Here is a 19,564-nt window from a genome sequence, read left to right as displayed (position 1 = left end):
GGATCGCGGCCCCGCCCCTAAAGCTCAGACCCCGCCCCCTCCGCGCGGGCTGGCGCTCCAGCGGCGCGGCGCCTCCAGGACAACCCCTCGCCCCGGCCGGAGATTCCCGAACTCCTCCGATCGCTTCCCGGCCTCCCTCGGACGCCCGCAGCGGAGGCGGCGGAGATTGCCGAGGGGCGCTGGCCCCGCCCCCGCCGCCGCCACCGCCCCCGTCCCGCCACAGCCTCCCGCGCGGGCTGGAGTCCCAGATCCCGGTCCCTCCCTCCTCCTTTCTCTCCGCCCGCCTTCCCGGGGCTGCCACAGTGGCGGGTCGGAGGCTCCCGGCCAGTCAGCTCGTTCCGGTCCCGAGCCCCTCCTCTCCCCCAAACAAACAGCCCTCCCCACGCCTCGGGAGCCCGGACCGCCCCCTTCCTCCCTCGGCCCGGCGTGTGGCGAGGGGCAGTGTGAAGGAGCGAGCGCGGGCCGGCGGGCGAGCTCCGTGAGTGCGAGAGGCGGGGCGCGCGGCGGGCCGGGCCGGGGTCGCGTGTGCGCGTGGGGGCGCGAGCGAGTGCCCGTCGCGACCCGCCGGCCGCCGCGAGCGAGCGAGCGAGTGAGCGAGCCGCCGGCGAGCGAAGAGCGGCCACCGCCAGCCGCCGAGGGGCGCCGGGCCCGCGCGCGCGCACGCACGCACGCACGCGGGGGCGGGGGCAGGCGCGCGCCCGCCTGTCGCGACAGTCGGGGCCGAGGCCCAGGGGGAGGTGGCCTGTCGCGGGTCGCCCGGCTCCCGGAGGCGAGGGGGGCGCGGGCGGATGGCGGAAGGCGTCCAGCCGCAGCAGCCGCCTCAGCTCGGGCCCGGCGCCGCTGCCCGGGGGATGAAGCGGGAGTCGGAGCTGGAGCTGCCGGTGCCCGGAGGGGGAGGAGACGGAGCCGAGCCCGGCCTGAGCAAGCGGCCGCGCACCGAGGAGGCGGCGGCCGACGGCGGCGGCGGGATGCAGGTGACTGCGCGGGACGGCGCCCCGTTACGGCGGGGGTGCGGCTCGGGGGCCGCGAGGGCGGCGGGGGCGCCGGGGTGGGCAGGGGGTGGGCCTCCGGGGGTCTTGGCTTGGAGGTGGGAGGGGGCCGGTCGGGGCCTGTTTGGGAGGCGGGGCGGGCTCCTCGGGCTGGGAGGCGAAGGGTGCAGGAGGAGCTTGGTGTGTCCCAGAGGGTCTTGATTCCTAGGGGGGGTGGCGGGGGGGGGGGGGCCGACGCGTGAATAGGTTTTGGGGGGAAATCGAACATGGTTGAGACGGATTCCATTTCTTCAGACCCTTCCTTAGTTCCCGGGGGTGGAGTGGAAGCCGGGAGATCCTGGGTCTGTTGCCCAGAGAGCCGCTGCACTGAGTGGGGGTGGGGGGCGACGGTGGGAAACCTCCCAAGAAGGAGTACCTTTTTGGCCTCCCTCGACCCACACGGGGATGGGGACGGGGAGCGGCATATAAAGAAGAGTGAAAAGGGAGAAAAGTCCTCGAGAGCCCAAAGGGGATGTGGCTTAGCTTGTGGGTTCAATCAGTTAGTTACACAAGGAGTGTGAGAAGTACGAGGAGTTTTGGTGATGGTGTGGGGACTCCGTGGCGCTCGGTCTCATTAACTTTGTGGAGCACGCTGAGGAGTCTGGAGAGAGACACAGCACGTACCCCTCTTTACGTGGCAAGGGTACCGACCAGCTCTTAATGTCCTGGGGTGTAAGTGTCCTGGGGTATAGGGCTTTTGGAAGACTGGATTCTGTGTTGTGGACTCAAAGCTAAGCCGGTTGATTTGGGTAGAGAACGGAAAGGCAGTGATAATAGTCAGTTGACTTTGTAGTTTGAAGGAGAGCTGAAACCTTCGTACCTTTCAGGATTTGGTCTCTGTCCCGAAAATACTTGCCGTGAAATGGTGGAGCTCACCTACCAGCAGTTGTTTAGAGATCTGCCTAATTCTCTTAGAATCATAGAATGTTACAGATAGACGGGACCAGAGACATCATTTTTTTCCCCCCCGGGGTTCTTGGTCTGGATAGACTTGGAAGATTCTTACGCAGAGCAGTTTACTTGCACTTTTTTGGTAGGAGGGGAGGCCACTACTTTTCGTCTCTGGTTTTTTCTGTCCCCCCCCTCCCGGCCCCCCCCCCGCCCCCCCAGCGGATTCAAGTCTCAAAATGCTTTGACCACCTCATTTTGTAGATGAGGAGTCAAAAGTCCAGAGAAGACTAGTGACTTGGCTAAGGCCACCCAGTTAGCTGGGTAGCAAAACTAGAGCTCGAAGCCCAGTCTTCTAATTCCTATTCCTGTGCTCTCTCCATTACACCACTCTTGGAAATCCCTGCAGTGCTAAAAGACTTCCTGTGCTCTGCTCCCCGCTTTTCAAGGCTCTGCCTGACTTCCTGTGTTAGAGACCGAGCTGTATTTAAGCCTGGCGTGGCACTGCTGTGTGCTTCTTGGTCTCCTTTGCAGAAGCCACTCTGTTAACTTGTGTTGATTTGGCTAAAGGCACCCTCTTGATGTTTATTTGTGAATTCTTTGGTTTGCCTGCTTTTGTTCTCCATCAGAACTCTTGTCAGGCAGAGGAATTGGGAGAAGTAAAAGCTCAGGGCCTTGGAAAAAGTAGCGAGGAGTAGGAAGAGACTTCAGCTGAGGTGGGTTGACGTTGGCTGACCCGAGAGAGATGACTGGACGTGGGTGCTGGTGAGCAGGGTCGGCTTGGTGGGTGCATGTATCTGTGTGTGTCTGTGTTCATTCATTGCTTCTGTCAGTCGCCGTCAGCAGTGAGACTCCCTCCCCTCCCTCTTCTCTCCTCTCCTCTCCTCCTGGGGCTAATTATTTGCTGGTTGCCTTCAAATTGGCTAAGGATAGTAGTATTTGGAAATGGAGCAGTGTGCAGGGACTTTGGAGTGTGCAGAGGAGGGAGGGGATTAGGCCCTTTGGGTGCAAAATGGGCAACTTAGAACCATCCCACAGAGAATCTTTTTTTCACTCTGCGTGTTTGTGGATCTTTATTTATTTTTCACATCACGCATTCTCATTGCTGTAGTTCTGACACACTGGGTCACGCAGGTAGTCACATCTTCATTGATTTAGCCCCCTGCCTTCAACGAGCTATATGCTTCTGGGAAAAGCCCTTCTTTGGGGACCTGTTTCCTTAGTTGTAAAGATTAGGGTTTGTACAGGATGATTTCTAAATTATCTTCTAAGAAACATATCAGGTTCCCTGACCTTAAGGTACTTGGTGCTTCCATCTGGGTGGAGAGACAAAATAGGTGAAAAATAAAGACACAGAGAGAGAAAATGTGTGTGTGTGTGGTTTTGTGTGTGTGTAAGTCCCAGAGGAACAGGAGCAGAGATACCACAGGGTGGATGCATGATGTCACAAGTCATTGCATAATTTAGAGCCACAATACGCAGAGGATTTGTGCCACTGGGTCCAGAAGAAGGAGATGGTCATTCCTGCTGAAATGGTCAAGGAGGGCTTTATGGGAAGGTTGAAATTTGAGGCATAATCTGAGTAAAGGAGAAAAAAATGTTCATGAAAAGATAAGATTTAACCCTCGGTGACCTACAGCTCTAATACTTTCCTATATCATTCTGATAATAATGGTGGGGTATTTAACATTCATTTAACTAACGTTTATTGAACAACTGCTATGTGCCAGCCTCTGTTTTAGAGCCTAGGAGACATGGCAATAAAGAAAACAGACTCCGCTCTCATGAAACTAATAATCTGATGGAAAGAGACAGTAAAGAAATCAGCAACTGTTATTAGGGGGTGGTAAGTGCCAGGAAGAAACTTAAAGCAAGGAGAGGGCTAGAGAGTGAAGAAGATGGTCAGGGAAGGCGTCTGATAGGCGATCCTAGGGTGAAGTGAAGTGAGAGGAATGGACCCTTCAGGTATTTGAGGGAAAGGGTTTCAGGTAGAGGAACCGGGGGTGCAGAGGCATTGAGGAAGAAGTGCACTTGACGTGTGTGAGAACAGGAGGCCAGTGTAGCTGGAGCAAAAGGAGCAGGGGGAGACAGCCTTAGGAGATGATCGCGGCTGTGTAGAAATGCCTTGTAGGCCCTATGTAATATGCACTTAAAAAAATCTAGAGTAGCCAGTCTTTTTAGTATACTAGTATATGGGTTAAAGCACATTTTTTTTTTGAAATTTATTTACTTTTAGTATTTATTTATTTTTGAGAGAGAGGGAGAGAGAGAGAGGCAAGGGCAGAGAGAGAGAGAGAGGTGGGGACAGGATCCAGAGCAGGCTCCACACTGACAGCAGAGAGCCCCCACGTAGGGCTTGAACTCACAAACCGTGCAGTCATGACCTGAGCTGAAGTCAGATGCTCAACCGACTGAGCCATCCAGGTGCCCCACATTTTTTTTTTTTTTTTTAATCTTTACTTATTTTTGAGAGAGAGGCAGTGTGAGCAGGGGAGGAGCAGAGAGAGAGGGAGACACAGAATCCGAAGCAGGCTCCAGGCTCTGAGCTGGCAGCACAGAGCCTGACGCGGGGCTTGAAATCACGAACTGCGAGATCATGACCTGAGCTGAAGTCGGCCGCTTAACCCACTGAGCCACCCAGGCGCCCCTTTTTTCTTAAATCTTAAGTGGAGTTTTCTTGAGGTCATAGGTCCTTCTAGGAAGCCTTCCCTGACAACCGAGGTCACACCAGACTCTCGTCTTGCCTTCTGTTACTTTGGTGCTTAATTTTGCATCACCTTATGTTGTTCCTTGTCTTATTCTTGTTCTCCTAGTGAGACTGTGAGCTTCCAGAAGACAGGAACTATATTTTTTTGTTCTACCCTTTATAATATGTAACAGTTTTGGGTACATCGTAAGTGCTTAATGCCTGTGAAGTTGAAGTTTACTTTTTACAGATGATTAAGGGATGGAAGTTTACTTTTTGCAGATGATTAAGGGATGAAATTGAGAGTTCTTTTATGAAATTCCTCAATCTTCTGAGTGTCCAAGAATTAACCTTTTTTTTTTTTACAGAAAGAAATCGTTTACTGGGGTTAATGTCCCAAGACTGCTTTACTGAGAGGAACTACAACTCAGAGCTGTAGATTCCGAAGCTGAACCCTGTTGAGTTACTGCAGTAAGCTTTTGGAGTAAATCATTTCCTTCCCAAAGTGGAGCATAGAGGACATGAGAGAGTCTGTGGTGCTTATGTTATAATCCTTAGGCTAAGAAGGAACCATGGCCGGGAGAGGAAGGATGGTCCTTTTCAAGGTCGGTTTCCAGAAGCTTAATGTGGACCGAAGAGGAGTGAGCACAGCTCTGGAAACAGTACAGAAGTAGAGAAGCTTGGGCGGGCGAGGAGGGAAGAGAAAATTTCAACCTGAAAATTGAAATATGGTTTGAGAAATGTAGTCGGTTGTTATAGAGGGTGATGGAAATACCGTACCCTCGCCTGGTGGAAAGTTAAAATGCGTTACATGTATAGGTATGGGAGGTTCATTTCACTGTAAGCCAAGTCTGCTATGTGTGAAACTTGGGCTTTATGACACATGCTAGGGAAAGAATTCTTTCCGTCAGCTCTTGTGGTGAATATAAATGATTTGATGAACAAAGATTCAGTTTTTGTGCAACTTTATAGGAACTTAGCTGCTGTATAAAAAAGGCAAGGTGCACCCTAATTATTACTTACAACTTTTAGCAAAATTCTTTATAGCAGTGAAATGTTGGTATGTGATTATTATACGGCCAGCTAACTGCTTCTGACCATCAAGTCATAAATCCGGGTTAGTTAAGTGGGTTCAGCAGTTGTTCACATTAGTGGTTGATTCTAGAAGTAGGAAAACTTTCTTCCTGGACTTAGGGCCAGGGTTCCAGCCAGCCTGTGATCGCTACGTGTATGCTGTATTTCTTGTAAGAGTTGATCTTCCCGTTTTCTTGTTCCTGGGTTTCTTTCCTCCTAGGTGGGTGTCTCTTTGGACTCTTGTTTGGCTGTTTGGTGCTGATGCTGACCACGGTGCTACCATCGGAGTAGAGCTATAAAAATAATGTGCTTTCTTTCCAAGTAATTTCATGAATGATGTCTCACAAAAATTACCGAATTTTTCGTATCTATTTGTCTTAGTCTCCTCGAGCACTGTAACAAAATACCAGAGGCTGGATGGCTTGAACAGAAGTTTATTTCTCACAGTTCTGGAGGCTAGAAGTCCAAGATCAAGATGCTGGCACCTTTTTGGTGTCTGCTGAGGGGCTCTCTTCCTGGCTTCTCGCTGTGCTCACATGGCCTTTTCTGGGTGTATGCTCCTGGAGAGAGAGGGAGAGAGAGAGAGAGAGAGAGAGAGAGAGAGAGAGAGAGAGACACACACACACACACACACACACGTATCTCTGTCTTCTTACCAGGGTACTAATCCCATCATTGGAGTCCTGCCCTTATGACCTAAACTAAACCTAATCACTTCCCAAAGGCCCCACCCCCAAATACCACCACAACTGTGTAGGCTAGGGCTTTAACATACTAATTTTGGGGGTGGGGAACACAGACAATCAGCCCATAATACTACCAGAGCTGCAACTATTGATGGATAAACTGAGGCACAGTCACTTTAAAAATTGGTGATTTTTTTGGGGCACCTGGGTGGCTCAGTCGGTTAAGCAGCCGACTTCGGCTCAGGTCATGATCTCGCGGTCCGTGAGTTCGAGCCCCACGTTGGGCTCTGTGCTGACAGCTCGGAGCCTGGAGCCTGTTTCAGATTCTGTGTCTCCCTCTCTCTGACCCTCCCCTGTTCATGCTCTGTCTCTTCCTGTCTCAAAAATAAATAAAACGTTAAAAAAAAAATTAAAAAAAAATAGAAATAAAAATTAGTGATTTTTGGGGCGCCTGGGTGGCTCAGTCGGTTGAGCATCCCACTTCGGCTCAGGTCATGATCTCACGGTTCGTGAGTTCAAGCCCCGCGTCAGGCTCTGTGCCGACAGCTCGGAGCCTGGAGCCTCTTCAGATTCTGTCTTTCTCTCTCTCTGTGCCCCTCCCCCGCTCACACTCTGTCTCTCAAAAATAAATAAACATTAATAAAAAAAATTAGAAAAAAATAAAAGTTAGTAATTTTTTTCAAGCCTCACAAGGAAGCCTGTGAATGTAAAACTCGAAAGGTCTTTGAGAAGGAGAAAGATCTGAATTCAAAGTAGGACTGTTCTTTAGGGTGACTCACGGGATTAGCCTGAGTTGAATTTGTGTCCCACCTCCCTCCCATCTTCTAGCCACCTTGTCATTTTTTTCTCTCGCACACTGACATGTGAACACAACAGAAGCTAACTAGAGATTTAACTTTCATTTTGGTATAAAACAGACTGGTGCAGACAGGCCTCAAGATAACAGGATTGGGGAGAAAGACACTACACTCCTTCGTGTAAACAAGAATGTTGCCAGCGCGGCTCCAATTTGACACCTCTCAGGCCGTCAGTTTGATGCCAGGCTTTCATAATTTGTAGAAACAGTAAAGGCAGTCATTTTAGTGAATGGCTTTGCTTGAATTTTTGTTGATATATGCATTTGTAGAGCATAGTAAACGCCTTTATTCTGGTGCCTATGTGCACTTCCCCCAAAGACCGGAGGGAAGAGCATCGGGGATGATGGGAAGGAAATGGCAGTAATTGGATGAACAAACAGATGGAGGAGGGACGGCGAGTGCATTTGGTGTTTTAGGTGGCCCCGAGGAGTATTGAATTTCTTATTCTTCTCCCCTACAGCCCCAATACAAGCAGGCAGCTTACATGGCTAAGGTTTCATTATCTAATCCATCACAGATCAGCTTGAATAAACCCATTGGCTGGTGCTGATCTAGTTAGGAGGGCAGTGCAAAGCTGCTTGAGCCAGGATTGGGGCAAATCGGATCAGAACAGCCATGTGAATCTTGGACATATTTCTTTAATTTGGGTGGGTAAAGTAGTTTGGGAAATACTTGAGAGAGCGAGAGAGAGAGAGAGAGCGAGCGCGCGCGCACGAGTGAGCAATCAGCCATGAGTTTTTTTCAGATATTGTAGGGACTCTGAGGGGCAAGTGTACGGACGATATGATCTATTTCTCTGGAGTGTAGGCAGGTTGCTTTGATTTTTTGAGTCTGAACATTTTTGGGTCACTAATGCTCAGTAGTAATCTTTTGTAGCAGCATTTGGAGATTCCAGTTGCGATCACTTAATTATGACTACTCTGAGTGAACCCTTAATCCGAGACTGTACGATATGGGTCCTCTCTCTGTTTAAAAGGGGAGATACCGTGGCTATCACTATTGTGATGACCAACCTTAACGTCTAGAATTACGTTTGTTATCCACGTATACTTGAAGTATGGGGTAGTGAAAGAAACGATTTAGAATTTCTCATTTTGGGTTTGACTCCTGGCTTTTCCACTTAGCAGATGAATGACCTTTGGCAAGATGTTTAGCGTCTGAGCTCCTGATTACACATCTGTGACCTGGGAAAATTAATACATACTCTAATGAGCGGCAGTAATGAGTAACTGAGATGATTTAGAGTGTCTATCATGGAGCCCAGCAGTAACCGTTTATTCCCTGCCTCCCTCATAGCCTGCTGCACGACACTCCTTGAGTTCCTGCTTAGTGCTTGATCAGCATGGAGTGGTTAATGCGTTTCCGATTGATTAAGTGTCAGAGTTGGGAACTACTAGAGATGAGCAGTGTGTTAAACTGAATTGCTTGTCATGTGGGTGGAGGACGTGAATGGGCCTGGTTGGTTATCACGGGCTCTCTGGTCAGAGGAGAAGGAGACATTTGCTTCTTTGCTAAGCACTAACAGGGCTACTGAGGTATCACACTGCCTGCATTGAGCAGTGGACGTTTCATGGAACCTGTGAGGTCCCGACTGGGAATGTGCGTGACAGATATGCTGGCCGTTTGGGTGGTGCTGGCCGTTTGTGTTTCCAGTGTTGTAAGGTTTGCTGGTCAGATATATGACCTCAAATGGATGGTGCTTTTTGTTCTTATTCTGGTTTGTGGAAATTGAGATGGAAAGCCTTTGTCTCTTGTGGTCTCTCTCTGGTCTCTTCAAGCCTGCCCTGCAGACTATGAAGAGTCATCCACCTAAAAGAGCTTAACAACACTTGATGGTTTGTCTTTGTCTTCCGGATAGAGTCCGGTCTCTCATTTGGCCTCCTCCTGGCCTGACTTGTGCTGGTCTTTGTAAACTCATCTCATTTTTACAGTCTACCTCTTGAGTCCTGTTAGGGGGCTTATAGTTTCCTGAGCGCCATGCGGGCTCATTCGTTCTTCTGTGCTTTTGTTTCCGGTTTTCCCGGCTGAAATTCCTGCCTCGACATCTCTCTCTCATCTGTAAGGCTCAGTCTTCAAGAATCAGCTGGGCTGTGGACTCCCCCTGGATGCTTTTTGTGTCTGCTCCCATCCCTCCCACATTCCTGCTGGTTTCTAAAACACTGTGTCCATAGCTGTGTGTTAGGGTTTTTTTGCTTTACCATTTGTTTAAATGTCTGCTCCTGCACCCCTTCCCAGACTGTGAGACCAGGGGATCCTTTGGGATCCCTAGGATTTAGCACTGGGCCTGGGCCCCCGTAGTCAAGAAATTGTGGTTCTTGGTGAATTGAACCTTGTCTCTCTGCTCCTCAGTGGGGCCTGCAGATGGCTTTAATTGTTTCTCCAGATTTTCCCTGGGGGGCCTGGCCCTCGGTCTGCTTTTCTGATCCTGTGAAGACTGGGTGTTGTGGGATTTGTGAATGGTACCTGATCTTTCCATTGATATCGGGGTTAAAGGTGAGAAAGGGGTCTTTGAAAACAGAAGCTGGGGTGGAATTTAACTGTTGAATGTGTTGGGTGGGCATGGCAACCAAATGTTTAGTTTCCTGTGCTCAGATATTAATTGAGTGCACGTGTGTATGTGTAAAAAGCGCCTTTGTGATGGTGTGGTGAACGAAAAGAGAGGAACCGCACAAGCAAGGGGCAATTAGAGCTAACCTGTTCCAGTTCATTGGAGCAGTCTGTTGATCTGCCTTTTACAGTGCTGCCGAGAGATTCTGGAGTGTTGCAGTTCGCGGATATTACCACCATTTGGGACTAAGCCCATTTGATCAACTTTCCCTTCTCAACCAATGAATTTCATGAGCTGTTACAGCTTCTTTTGTGGGTACAGGAAAAATACCAAGCTGAGACACCTCACAGAATACATGCTGTTTTTTCAGATCACGCACTGGATATGCTTGCAAATGAGGAAGCTTGATACAGTTCTTTTCAACCGCAGCCTTGGAAATAGATTCATAGATGTATTTTACAGGAATCCTCTCTCCTTGGCCCTTGTTCTCCCCGCCTCCTTGCCTCTCGGCTAATGATTCGTGCTCCTATATAATCCTCGTCTGTTTTCCAGCCTCGAGACTTCTCTTACTAGTTTAGTTGGGGCCCCTTTAAAGGCGATTGATTGGGTGTATATACTTTGTAGTGCCTCTGGCTTCTGGATTCTGCTTCAATAAAGCAGGTTCTAAGAAGGGAATGAGAGAGAGAGAGCAGCCAGTAGTATCACTTGCTTCTGACGTGTCCTGTACATACGTGGCATCTAGAAATTTTCAGCTGAGGATTCAAGGCACAGGACACATGGTAAATACCACTTCTGAAGCAGATGACAATTTTGAGTTGCCAAATGATAATGGTTGAGTAACTGCTTAAAAACCTATTTTCCCAAGGGTGGAAACGGCCTTTGAAGTTTAGGTTTCCACAAGGGTGTGTTCGTTCAACCATAATACTTGGGGGTTTTTTTGGGACCTGAGTCCTCAGATAATACCTTGGTATGTGGGATTTTTCCCATGTGAAGGCTGGCTCCTTGGTTTCTCCTTTGCTGAGGAAAAGAGATTTTGCACTGAGTATTGGATGTTTTATTCCAGGCATGTGGTTTCTGAGGAGGCATACTGTTTATTTTTCTTTTTTGGCTGAATCAATTTTGTTGAATCTTAATTTTTTTATTTAAAAAAATTCTTTTTAACATTTATTTTTGAGAGACAGAGAGAGACAGAGCGTGAGTGGAGGAGGGGCAGAGAGAGAAGGAGACCCAGAGTCTGAAGCAGGCTCTAGGCTCTGAGCTGTCAGCACAGAGCCGGATGCGGGGCTCGAACCCACGAACCGTGAGATCATGACTGGAACTGTAGTCGGACACTTATCCAACTGAGCCACCCAGGCGCCCCAGATAAGTTAAAGTATTTATTTTTGAGAGAGAATGCATGCGTGGGAAGGGCAGAGAGAGAGAGAAAGAGAGAGAGAGAGAGAGAGAGAGAGAGAGAGAGAGAGAGAGAGGAGACAGAGTCCCAAGCAGGCTCTGCATTGTGTGGAGCCCGTTGCAGGCCTCAAGCTCCTGAGCCGTGAGATCATGACCCGAGCCGAAATCAAGAGTCGGACATTCAAGTGACCGAGCCACCCAGGCGCCCCTGTGGGATCATCATTGTAAATGTCACAGCAAAGCGTGATTTATCATGAAGGATGGGCAGGGGGACTGTCTCAGTGATGGGACTTTGTGTGGGCAGGGCAGACACAGTACCGGTCCAATTAGAGGAACCGCAGACCTGGTCTGGGGGCACTGTGGGGGCTGGAATATGGGCTGTGGCTCCTGCTTCTTTTGGAACACTTTTGGAACAGAGACTCATGAGAAGTTCTTCCATTTGCTTTAGTTTGAGCAGCTTTTTCCTCTGCACATTGGCAGCTGTTTGGAGGAGGGGGCGTTAATTGCTGTCCGCCAGAAGGATTTCCAAAACAGACCTATATAGATTTCATTTAGGGATTTATTTCAGGGGTAGGTGGTTTGTCCTGAGTCAGGAGGACTTTGGTTCCATTTTCCTGGAAGTTGGTGGGCTTCCATGAGCCTGCTCTATTTATCTTGGACCGTTAGGCGAGTAGAAAAGCAGCTGCATAGTTAGCCCTTGTGTGGAGCTTAGTTTCATAGGTCATTCTCTCTTGGGGATTTTTATACGGTCACATTTACAGCCTGAAGTTTTCTTTTTCCTTTTCTTCCCTTCTGCAGCTCAGTGCTCTGCAGAGATTCTGAGGAGGGTGGATAATAATTTTGGGTAAAAAGCAGGAATTGTTTAGCTTCCTCCCTTCTTTTTGTTTCTTTACTAGCCCCCCCCCCCCCCCCCCCCCCCCCCCCCGCCGCCCGTCCTTTGCAAAAGAGTCTGCAAATGAGGTCACTTATCCCTTAATCGGACTGTCTTGTCCCCTAACACTCTGAATATGTGGCTTTGACAGCTTTCACCTGCTATTTCTTGGTTTCCAGGGGATGGGATAGTAGGATTGTGTGATTTCAAAGCAAAAACTGGCAAAATTGGAAGATGTTTTGTGGTGGCTCCCAGCGTCCACAAAGCGTAACTCATTGGTTTGCACCTCATACAAACCTGTCACCGTCAATAGCTGGCACAATGGGTTTGAGGACTTTGTTGGAACTTCAGGAAGTCTCCACAATGGCTGCCTCTCACAGTGGGAGCTTTGGCAGGGCTTACCGGGAGTTGGTAGTGCTTGTTTTGAAAGTAGGAGTCTGGTCCTATCCCGCTGGATGTCTCTGTGAGAAGGGCAGGGGCAGATTTGTTTGAAAAAGGGAGAGCGGGGCTCTGTAGCTGTCACTTACGTGGTCCATTTTATAGATGTCTGTGTTTGCTCCACTGACACACGAATTTTACTGCATGTTTTGTATGTTGTATTCATACTTGCAGCCATAGTCTGACTTGTGACTTTCAAGAAGCTGATTTGACTAATTTTGGTATTAAAAAAAATTTTTTTAATGTTTATTTTTGAGAGAGAGAGGGGGAGGGGCAGAGAGAGAGAGGGAGACATAGAATCTGAAGCAGGCTCCAGGCTCTGAGCTGTCAGCCCAGAGCCCGACGACGATGACGGGGGCCTTGAATCCACAAACGGTGAGATCATGAGCTGAACCAAAGTTGGACGCTTAACCGACTGAGCCACCCAGGTGTCCCCGATTTGGCTAATTTTGATATCATCTCGGACTTTGAAGTGAAGGTGGTCATATTTAAAAGTTCCATGTGGGGGCTTAGAAATTAATATTTCTGTTGGCTCTTCCCTCCGCATCCCCAGCTGCTGCTGCTTTTATGCATCATAGACACTTTTTTTTTTTTTTTTTTTTTTTTGTGTTCCTCTGCTTGGTGTTATAGGTCTCTCGCCTCTTGTTGTGATTCCAAATAGATCTTTTTGCTGCAACATTGTGGCTTTGATCTGGCTGTTTTACCGTGTTGTAGATCAATTGGTTAACTTTGGCATTTTGCATACATACAACAGAAATCTTTTAGAAAGGTGCTTTTCACTGACCATTAGTGATTTTTGTCAGCTGTGTAAAAATGCTGTGATTAACAGATACACGTGTATCTGTGTGCTTGTGTGCTTTTCCTTTATGCTTACTTTGCATTTCTGTTTCTCTCTCTAGGAGTGGTTGGGACTGAGTGCTATCCTGTAGGCTTTGCTTTTTAATCCTGGCAAGCCCGTCTCAGGAAACCTTTGCATTTGATTTTCTTGGGCTGTGTGGGGGATCATTTACCCCTATTGGATTTTAGCTTCACTGTGGATTCTTTTTTGCAGTGTTACTTTTAGGCAAATAGTAAATACTTAATTTGGTTTCACAGTATCCCAGAGTTTGAAGAAACCCACAAAATTTGTCACACATACTTTGTTTAAAAAAAAAAAAAAAAGTATCAATTCTGATACAAGAAAAAATACCTCACTGGTCCAGCATCCTGTTTAGGCAAGGAAATTGTCTAATTCAGAGTATTCCAAGCTGTTTTCCATCGATTGCTCTTTGAGGCATGGTAAGAGGTATCATTCTTCTGAGAACAGAAAAATCAAATAACTTTGGACTAGCGTTAAGCAAAATTTGAACTATTGCATTTTACATTTCATAAGCAGATGTAACTCTCAATTTATAAAAATGCACTTAATGAAGTGTCTCTTTCTCCGCCGGGTTCCCCAAGTACTCCGTACCCCTTCACTAAACCTCTAATCCCCGACGTTCATCACTTGCATTATTCCTCTCCTTTTTTCCCCCCAGATGTTAGCAAACTCTACACGCTTTTCCATGCTACTGTTTTCAATGACTATATCAGAAGTTAATTTTTTTTAAAGATGCTTTTATTTTTAAGTAATCTCTACACCCCATGTGGCTTGAACTCACAGCCCCGAGAGCCAGAGTTGCATGCTCCAACAACTGAGTATGGCTCTACCAGCCAGGTGCTCTAAGGTTACATTTTTTTTTTCTTTTTTAAATTTCATTATTTTGAGAGAGAGACCAAGAGAGAACGCGTATGTGAGCAGGGGAGAGGAAGAGAGGGAAGGAGAGCGAGCATCCCAGCTCTGGGCTCTATCTCGTGAACTGCAAGATCATGACCTGAGCCGAAATCAAGATTTGGATGCTTAACCGATTGAGCTAGCCAGGCACCCCTATTTTTTGTTAGTTTGTTTAATGTAAACGAGGTCTACTAATGTTTTCATGAATGAGTTCTGTGTGTGTGTGTGTGTGTGTGTGTGTGTGAGTGATGCTTTGAAAAGTTTTTCCCACTCCCAAGATTATTAAAAGTAGAGTGGGCTTGCAGACCGACAGAGCTGGGTTGGAGCCCTAGCTTTTCCATATCACAGCTGTATGATCTTGGCTAAATGACTTAACCTTTTCTTCCCTTGTGAAATATACTATAGGATTAGTGTAAGAATGGAAAGAGGTGATGTACATCATATGCTTTTTAGTTCAGGGCCTGACACATAATAGGTATTATGTAATAGCCATTTTTATTATAATTACCAAGCCCTATTTTCTTGTACCCCAGTTGTGTTTCGACTTTCTTAAAAATCTTTAAAAAAATGTTTATTTGTTTTTGAGAGAGAAAGAGACCATGCACACCGGCGGGGGTGGGGCAGAGTGAGAGGAGGACAGAGGACTGAAGCGGGCTCTGTGCTGATGGCAGAGAGCACAGTGCGGCGCTCGAACTCATGGACCGTGAGACCATGACCGGAGCCGAAGCTGGATGCTTCACCAACCGACCCACCCCGGTGCCCCTGTCTTTTGACTTCTTTAAAGGTCTCTTAATCTTTGTATCCTTGGCTTCTACATAAGTGTCTGAGAGATACTATAATAAGAACCTGGTAAACGTTTGTTGAAAAAATCAGCCATTATGTGACTTGTTTGTAAAAATCTCTGTAATAATTTTGTTGCTACAAAATTACTGCCACAACAACCCCACATGATAGGTGGTTCTTTTTCCCATTTTTCAGACGGTAAAAATACACTTCTCTAAGCCTCACGACTAGGAAGCAACAAAACTGGTGCTTCTACCCGATCTTGTGGCTCTTTTTCAGTGCCTTTTCCTTTGGGTCTCGTGCCCCTCGGGCCAAAGGGTATGACTGAGAAGGAATGGAGTGAATACCGAACGTGAACTTCATGTGACATATATTTACTATTGAAAACGTTTTGTCAGGGCACCTGGCTGGCGCAGTCATTTACGCTCAGGTCACGATCTCACGCTTCGTGAATTCAGACCCGGAGACGGGCTCTCTGCTGTCCGCACAGGGCCGGCTTCAGATCCTCAGTGCCCCCCTCTCGCTGCCTCTTCCCCCTCGCATGTACTTGCTTGCTTGCTTGTTCTTTCTCTCTCTCAAAAATAAACATTAAAAAAAAAATTTTGGGGGCGCCTGGGTGGCGCAGTTGGTTAAGCGTCTGACTTCAGCCAGGTCACGATCTCGCGGTCCGTGAGTTCGAGCCCCGCATCGGGCTCTGGGCTGATGGCTCAGAGCCTGGAGCCTGTTTCCGATTCTGTGTCTCCCTCTCTCTCTGCCCCTCCCCCGTTCATGCTCTGTCTCTCTCTGTCCCAAAAATAAATAAACGTTAAAAAAAAAAAAATTTTGTCCATTACCTAACAGTTGATTCATGTAGAAGTCAACAGCGACCCCCAGTTTCTTTCTGCAATAATTTGGATCTAGCCAGTGTTTCGAATTGGGATTTTGCTAAAATTTAGTGTGTACTTTATACGCCAAGCATTGTATTACAGACTTTATGTGTTTATCTCACTTAACTGTAGTTCATATTTGGAGGGGTTAAATGAGATTATTCGTTGCCGTATGTATGGTAGTTTGTTATTGTTATTATTATTTTTTTTTGCCTCAAAGTTTTCCCATCTCTAATTTTATTATTGATCTGATAGATCAGCAGTAGATAAATCAATGGATTGGTAATGGTGGCTAGTATGAAATGATGAGAGCTGAAGTCATCTAGAAGTTATCTGGCCAGCTCCCTGCTTAAATCAAGGAAGGGAGGTGATGTACTCGTTTTCAGGGACAAGTTATTTCAGTCTCCGAGAGCAGATGGGAGGACAAGCAATAAACTCAAACTTTTGGCTTTAGGTCTAAGTAGAATCTTTCATTTCTTAGTCTTTTTTACTATTCTGGTATTTTCTCTGAGAGTTTCTTATATGGGGTTCCCCCGTCCCCCTGCTTTTCATTGATTTTTTTAAAGCATGTGACATATTCACATGGTGAATGGTTCAAAATACGCAAAAGAGTAAAAAGTCTCTGCCTTCTCCCAACTTCCTAGTTTTCTCCTTGGAGGTAACCAGGATGGTTAGTTGTCTGGATATCCTTCCAGAGATCGCAGTTACATAATATTTTCTCTACCTCCTTCTAAAAAAAAAAGCTCAGACGGTGATATTAATATGCATATTGTCTGTACATACTACATGTATTTTGCTTTTTTTCCTCTCTCTATTTGGAAATCATAGCAGTGTGTAGATATTTTTTGTTAGATTTCTGCAGTTAGGATTATTCTCTTGTGGGCTGCCGAGATAACTATACCTAAATGTCTCTGGTAAGGATGACTCTGGTTAGTACAGGATCTCATAAAACGTGAGTCTGTTTCATGGAATCACAGGGTCAGAGACCTACTCTTTTTTTTTTTTTTTAAACGTTTCATGTTTTTGTTTTCGGAGACCTGATCTGCATCTGTGTTCTTTCACTTGAATACCCTACAAGTCCCTGGCCGACGATAGCATTTTAAAGATGTTTGAGTAAAAGGTAGGCCTCCTCAGCTCTCCACCTGCTCCAGTCAGCTGCTCCTGATCCTGTCTTTTTACACCCTAGAGGCCCTTTTTGGGTCAGATACCCCATTTGTCATTGAGTTAGTAATGATACTCAGGATCTGCCTTGAGTCATTGCACACAGAATCTAACTGCAGTGTGATTTTATTCCGTGTGACATCTTCTGTACCAGGCATATCCAAAATGTCCAGTTTATCCTGATTGAATGTCATTGCTGTCAGGAGGCTGGTCAGTGAGCCAAGTTTGGTATGGAATTGGGAGAAAGGGAGGTTTGGTTCCTGGTAGGTGTTTGTGTCTCAGCAGTCACAATGGCCATTAGTTTCACTTAGCCCCTGTGTTTGTGGAAAGCCTGGGATTGAGTGAATGCTCTTCATCCTTAGGAGATGGCCACTCTGCCACTGAGACTTGACGGGAAGTAAATAGATATGGTTCAACAAACAGAGTATTTTTCTTTTGTTTACCAGACAGTGGATTCTGATTCAGACGTAGCATCAAGGATTTCACGCTTAGGCTTGACTCTAGCTCAGTTGACCTTTAGAGACTTCTGCATTTAAGGCTAGGAAACTGTGCTTTTTTTCAGAGTTAGCTTCTGCGATGGACCTTTGTCTCCACAAGGGTGTTATTACAGAGGAGGTAGCGTTCTCGCTGTTGGGCGAATGAGGCCAGTGGAGACGTGTCTTGCACTCTAGGTGAATGCTGACGTCCAGTACATGGTGATGCTGCTCTCACCGCACAATCTTTATGGTCCCAGGGCTTTGCAGAGAGTGAGTTAGGCCCACTCGGTCTCTGGCCCCACGCAGTGAACGGAAGCAGGCAGGGCACCAGATGCTGGGGGTTGTTGCCCCTCTCGCTTCTTCCTTCACACCTGGTATAAGGTTTCCAGGCATTTGTGCAACCTGATAGCAGAAAGCGCCTGTCTTAGCAGTTGAGAGATGGGTTGGCAGGTGGCTCAAGTTACTCCACGTTCCTGATAAGAGCCACTGATCCATGCTGGTGGCTGCTGGGGGCGGGGGCGGGGGTGGGAGCTGTACTGCCGGTGCCCTGCCCAGCAGGAACGGTGGTGGGTCCGTCTGGTGTGTCAGGACTCCCGTGAATGTGCCCAAAGCAGTTCGAGAGGTCTGGCCGGCATCTCTAGGGAAGCAGCAAACTATTGGAGAAGCAGATCTTGCCTTAGAGGAGATGGGTCTTAGGGAATGGTGGCACACAGGGGCAGGAGAGGTACCAACCTTGAAAATATGAAATACAAGCCCAAGGAATAGAAATCACATTTTATTATTGGATCTCTTAAGTCGAAACCCAGCGAAAGACTTTATTGAGTGAGGTGGTGCCAGGCACAGTGATGGCTAAGACGTGACTTTGCAGTGGGGAAGAGGATGTGTGCACAGATGCTCTTCACACCACGTGATCATTGCTCTGACAGAGGTATACGCGGAGTATGTGTCAAAGCCTAGTACTTGGTGGCAGGTACTCCGTGTGCAACTCCATCAGAGCAGTTGTCACACCGTATTAAAATACCGGGTTAAAAGGAGCCATTCTGGTATCAGACTGCTTAGGTTCCGACTGTCTCTATGCCTGCTTACCTGTGTGTCCCTTGAGCAAGTTACGTACCTCCTCAGTGCTTCAGTCGTTCGTCTGTGAAATAGGAAAACTAGTTTGTACCTGGCGACGTGTGTGAATATCGAGGTAATATAGGAAAACGTGTTTGGAGGGGCGCCTGGTCCATGGTAACCACTGTACGTGTCACCCGCTGTTACGGTGGTTGACGTAGCGCCAGGCAGGGGCACCAGAGACCATGGCAGACACACGCTGACCCGTGGCAGTGCGGAGTCCGGTATTTATTGTGTTCCCTGAAAGATTGTTAGCATTAACTATGCCAGGTACTGTACGGAAGAAAATGAGTGAAACGTTAACCATCTGTGTCGCTGTGTATGATACACGATGTGAGTCCAGGTTTTGGAAAGGTGTGTAAAAAATATATATATACTAACGCAAGAAGCTTCAGTGTCCCATGGCAGTTTCAGAGAGAGAATCTTCCTGTTCGTTTGGGAGTTGCATTGGAGGCCCTTCTGCTTTCTTGACACTCTGAAGATAGGCTGTCTATCTTTAAGGTGGGACGGTACTTTATTTCGGACAAGTATTTCTTGCTTTTTAAAAACCTCTAGGAGAAACCATCATTTGGTTTGGAGAAAACCATTTTAGATCAGAATCCATCCATCTATCCATCCGTTCCTATCCCCCTTCCCCTTACAAAGGGGAAACATTACTAATGTTTAAACCCCTTCCTCATTCCTTATATTAAAAGTAAACCTCTCATCGTGCAAAAGCCCCTACTCTTTTTTTTCTTTTTTTAAAGTGATCTCTGTGTCCAACATGGGGCTAGAACTCACCACCCTGAGATCAAGAAGACTTGCACGCTCAACTGACTGAGCCAGCCAGGCGCCCCCAAAGCCCCTGCTCTTTTGCTTGGTCATTCATTCACCTCACAACATGTGAGTGCTTACAACATGCTAGACCCTGGGGGGTACAGAGTTAATCAAAGGGAAGGTATTAT

General features: G+C 47.4%; 1 protein-coding gene across 19 annotated transcripts in view; it reads left to right on the top strand.

Moving 5' to 3' along the window:
* Positions 1-701: 701 nt before the first annotated feature.
* The window catches only part of RBFOX2 (RNA binding fox-1 homolog 2), a 291,584-nt gene continuing 272,721 nt past the window's right edge, over positions 702-19,564 (top strand). For 10 of the 19 annotated variants that reach the window (XM_043563643.1, XM_043563636.1, XM_043563627.1 and 7 more), the window contains exon 1: positions 704-974. In XM_043563643.1, coding sequence (XP_043419578.1) covers positions 789-974 — 186 coding nt within the window. In that variant the 5' untranslated portion in view covers positions 704-788. Of the gene's footprint in view, positions 975-19,564 lie in introns of all 19 variants that reach the window. The other 9 variants (XM_043563633.1, XM_043563635.1, XM_043563632.1 and 6 more) reach the window with 3 other exon arrangements.

This window comes from Prionailurus bengalensis, chromosome B4 (genome assembly GCF_016509475.1).
Source record: "Prionailurus bengalensis isolate Pbe53 chromosome B4, Fcat_Pben_1.1_paternal_pri, whole genome shotgun sequence".
NCBI lineage: Eukaryota > Metazoa > Chordata > Mammalia > Carnivora > Felidae > Prionailurus > Prionailurus bengalensis.
The sequence above is the reverse complement of the archived record's forward strand: the minus strand, read 5'-3'. Positions and strand labels throughout refer to the sequence as shown.